Source organism: Pinus tabuliformis, chromosome 9, assembly GCF_031772625.1.
Source record: "Pinus tabuliformis cultivar Carrire ecotype Pingquan chromosome 9, CPIR1, whole genome shotgun sequence".
Lineage (NCBI taxonomy): Eukaryota > Viridiplantae > Streptophyta > Pinopsida > Pinales > Pinaceae > Pinus > Pinus tabuliformis.
The window spans coordinates 728,047,501-728,052,126 of record NC_142307.1 but is presented as its reverse complement, the minus strand read 5'-3'; the positions used below and the strand labels follow the sequence as shown (position 1 = coordinate 728,052,126).

At 35.4% G+C, this 4,626-nt stretch overlaps 1 protein-coding gene across 1 annotated transcript; it reads right to left on the bottom strand.

Moving 5' to 3' along the window:
• Window positions 1-1,289: 1,289 nt before the first annotated feature.
• On the bottom strand, window positions 1,290-2,914 carry LOC149150765 (uncharacterized). Its single transcript, XM_089439890.1, has 2 exons — window positions 2,604-2,914; window positions 1,290-2,269 (listed from the first exon to the last, which is right to left on the bottom strand). The coding sequence occupies exons 1-2, from the start codon at window positions 2,758-2,760 to the stop codon at window positions 1,290-1,292; spliced, it is 1,137 nt and encodes a 378-aa protein (XP_089296016.1). The 5' UTR covers window positions 2,761-2,914.
• Window positions 2,915-4,626: the final 1,712 nt, after the last annotated feature.

Genomic DNA, 4,626 nt, shown 5'->3' with positions numbered 1-4,626 from the left:
ACTGTCGGATCACTACATATCGTGACCGTCGGATTGTAAGTTACAAAATGTACAATGGTAAAGAAACACACTTTACCTAACTCTATACCTAACTCTATACTAGACCAAGTTGAACTTAACTATTTCCTATGTGTCGGAATATCCTAACAAAGTCAACCAAACATACCAGCGCATTCCTTAATAGGCTAAAAAATATCATGATTCCATGACACCTAGCTTCTACAATCACAAAGTCCAATGCCTGCAACCACTTTAATTTGAATTAGGGCTTTGTTGAAAAGCAAAAAAAATCATACATGCATTTTACAGTATCATAACACAACTTTGAAATGCAATATGAATATTTCCAAGGGTCATCTTAATTCCTTCACAAATTTGAAATGCAATATGAATATTTCCAAGGGTCATCTTAATTCCTTGCCACGTCCACCTGTTGTCAAATGAACATGTCAACCTATAAGTAGATCGTGTCTGGTTTCTATTTCATCTCCGAATAATTTTAAAATTGTGTGTTTGTATCTTTTATGTATGTAATCAAAGCTATATTGGAAAAACAATATGAACTCTTTCAAAATGCACTTTAACATGCAAAAAAATAGCTAATTTATTGTATGTTCCTATTCAAAAGAAAATAGGATTTGTATCTATATTAAAATTTGTGGAAAGTGTTTCCAATATTGCTACCAACTCTATCATCAAACTTACAAAAAAAATGACATATAGTGATAACATTACCACACATCCAAGAATTTTTTTTCCGTATTATGCAAAGCTAGCTATATGGCTTTTTTATTTATGTTTTTTTTTAAATAATTATGTCATTGTTTATATTTTTAAAATGAACAAAATATGTAAACTTTTTATTTATGTTTTGAAAAAAAATTATGTGATTGTTTATATTTTTAAAATGAACAAAATATGTAAACTTATTTGTTTATAGTTTATAAATAGTTTGATGTTGGCGAGTGTTTTAAAGATTATTATGTATTCTTGATATATGAAGTAGTTATAAATCATAATGAAATAAAAAAGTTAATGTCCTTTTACTTAGTTATTTAATAAAATATATACAAATATTTATATTTATAAATTATATATCTATTCAACATTAAAATAGAAATATATATAAATCAACCATTGAAATGGCTCGATAAAAACTATATTCTTTATTGTGTATAATATTCCCCACAAAAATGATACGTAATCGAATTTCATATATAGCTATTAGTCTCTGCATTCTGGACCATGATGCATTTCCAACTCGAATTCATCATTGCTGCTGCTGCTCATCATACGAAAGATAAAAGACCCTCTCCATGGATACCTGCGCAGCATACCTTTCCGCCACATCGACAGTTACTCCGTTCTACACGCCTAATGCACCTATTTCGCCTGATTTCATTGACTTGTGGATCATATATTTCCATCTCTGTCCGGTATTCTTTAGGAGGCTGTGAAACCGAATCAACCAAAATGAGAGGCTTAATGGAGATTGCAACGTGCAAACTGGGTGGCGGCTGGGAACCTCCACTGATAATAGTATTAAAGGGTATCAAGGGAAACCAATCGTTGATTGATAATGTGGGAGAAGCCAACAAATCTTTCCATGCTATTTCAACCCATCCCACCAATTTGGACGCTCTAAACATATTTCCCAATACTCTAATTCTGCTACTTCTCTCCCTCAACTCAAACCTAACAAACTGCTTTTGCAATTCGCAGATAACATTACAATCTCCAATACTCCCTGCGCACTCCAAGCGAAAAGTCTGTTTCCATTCGGGGCCTGCCTTTGCCATCACTTCCCTGGAATTCACTGCAATATTATTATCCCCGTCGCCATTGCCACTGGTCAGATAATATCGAACAAACAGACTGTCTCTGCCCCCGGAAAGCTTAACTATGACATTTTTGGCTTCCAGAATCTCCAAATTCACTACCATGCGCCTTCCACAGGCCCCCATTCTATTTGTGGTTAGCAAGAAACTTTCAGTAATAAAAGCCAACACAAAAATCCTGAAGGCAAAAGGCCCAGTCTTTCTTTCGTCCGAATTGATCCCATTGTTGTGGGTTAGGTAAACTGGACCGCGGCTGCTATCAGTTTTAAGGTTGCATGAGGTTGGGCTGCTCACTGTAAATGCCTCACAGGCTTCGTGCTCGTGCTCACCCAGAACAACGATACTGAAAAGCCCATCGTTGTCGGTGTGCTGTTCATTATAGAACAATCTCTTACCAGCACGATCCTTGCACTCAACACCTACAGTGGCACCTGCACAGCACTCATACTCAAAATATCAGAAACAAACATAGGGGTGCCCTGTGCATTCTATGCTTCAGACAGAAACCCACGTTTCTCTTAAAAACAAAGAGTGTAGAAAATGAAAGTAATGTGAACACAATAGCAAAAGGGAAGAATAGATCTATTCAGAAAAGCACAAATAGCATTCCACATGGAGAATCTTAAAACCAGATCTATTCTTCAGCACCAGATCTATTATTTCATATCTTTTCAACAAGAAAATGCAGTGGCCCAAATGAAAACAATCTACAAAAACTGCAAAACAAATTGAAAAACTATCCAAAATGGGTGGTTGCTGGCTTACCAGAGATGGCAGGTGAAATCCTGGTGGGGAATCCAGCAGCACAGTTATCGCAGTAAACCTTGCCCGTAATATAAAAGTTATGGCCAGCATGGGCATTGGCAACACCCAACAAGGCAAAAAGGGCGATCAAGCCACAGAAAGCGGATAGCTTGGCCATTGTTCAGATACCCACCTCGCCGAGAGAAGCAACAAAGATCGGAATACTCGTTGGATTAGGAATGGAAGAAGCAACAACACAAAGCACCTATATATGTATGTATGTATGATTCTTGGTCTGAGTGTGGAAGAGCGAAGAGAATGGTGTAATATATATATAGGTGCCAGTGGTGTTGGGTTGCAGAGCGCACATGAGATTCACATGGTTGTGGTGGTGGATGACCGGAAGAGAAGCCATGGAAGATGAGGATCAGATCCTGGCAACGCTAAAATGGCAACCCAGAATCCCAATATCCCAATGGCAACGCTAAAATGAGTTTTCTCACCAGCAGAGGCAATGATAGCCAGAACCACCGCAATCGCCATTAGCACCAAACTCGTCCGGAAGCTCATGCTGAGCAAAGAAACTATAACCGACCAAAGCTTCTTTCAAGTTTAACAAAATATGGCAGCGCGGGTTCTGAGATTCAAAATTCCAATCTGGAGCGCCATTATACAATTCAAAATTTGGTGGCAATGTATGGGGAATGGATAGCATATGATACACGACATGCCATGATACATATGCCGCTCGTTTCGATGGGCATCAATACAAACAATGATGGCATCATGCATATCTCCATCACTATGCAATCGGAATCTGTTAGTCGGATAACGGAGGCGATGTCAGAACCCGTCTCCCAAGACTGTCTTTAGACTCTGTTAAAGAGAGCATTTATAATGCTATAGGGTTGAAAATAGGAACTGCTTTATAATGCTATAGGGTTGAAAATAGGAACTGCCCTTTCGACGGGGCTCTCGAGCGTTGGTCTGCAAAAAGTAAACCATTGTAAGTTTTCTCAATTCAACGCAGGTTAGACAGAAGAGGAGGAGCATTGATCCAAAAATTCTTTAATTATTTCGCCGCACACTAATTATTTTGACAATTTTGCAAACTGAAAAACAAATCACTAATTTTTTTCACTGGCCGCTTGGATCTGGTCATTTTCTCCTGGATCTGATACTGACGTGTTGGAAAAACATAGGAGTTAAAATATAAATTTCACACAGAAAACACACTAGTTGCAACTCTTTTATTGATCACACAAAATTTGATGATTACAATAAATATGGTATTTAACTTTTTCCAACTCGCTTAAAATAACTTGACATGTAACCACACATTAAATTTGACTTACTTAACTCAACGCTAGTTAACTGACTCTCTAATTTTAGATAAATCTCCATTCCAAAATTAATTAGCTATTTTAATATAATAAACATAGACATATAAATAGATAATAATATTTTATTTTCCATGACATTAACAAATATTTTTAACTTAATTAAATCATAAAATTCATAAATTTATGGTAAGTTAACCAAATAAAATAATTAATTTACTTTATATTCTAAAATCTATAATCAACTTAATATAAGGAATTTTTTATTATAAAAATTTTGCTCATAATATGGATTCGATAATCTCATAAATGGAAATACTACATCATTTATGCATTTAAATATACACACTACTCTATCGACTAGTCTCGAAGATCAATTCTTCATATATAATAAGAAACATATGTCCATGAAATATCAATTATATAATTGACTGATAAGGTAACACAGTCCTCCTCTGAAAAAAAAAAAAAAGTAACACAGTCCAATTCTCCCAATCTTCATCAAGCTAATGTAACTTCAATAATTTTGTATATCATTTGAAGATCGCCATTAAAATAAAGACCCAAAAGACAAATTGCAGAATAAAATAAATTCTAAATGTTGTTTGGACAAAAGGCATGAGCCTGAGGATAAAAGACATAAATATCCCCAATATTCAATGTACAAAATAGTTCAAATTTATGTTCTTTTGGGATTTATGCCT

What these genes read in the sequence shown, in the direction of transcription:
- LOC149150765 (XM_089439890.1), bottom strand. Translation starts at nt 2,760, where the DNA reads ATGGCCAAGCTATCCGCTTTCTGTGGCTTGATCGCCCTTTTTGCCTTG. An exon ending in GATTTCACCTGCCATCTCTG is followed by an intron (nt 2,270 to 2,603) that starts GTAAGCCAGCAA and finishes AGTGCTGTGCAG; the next exon opens with GTGCCACTGTAGGTGTTGAG.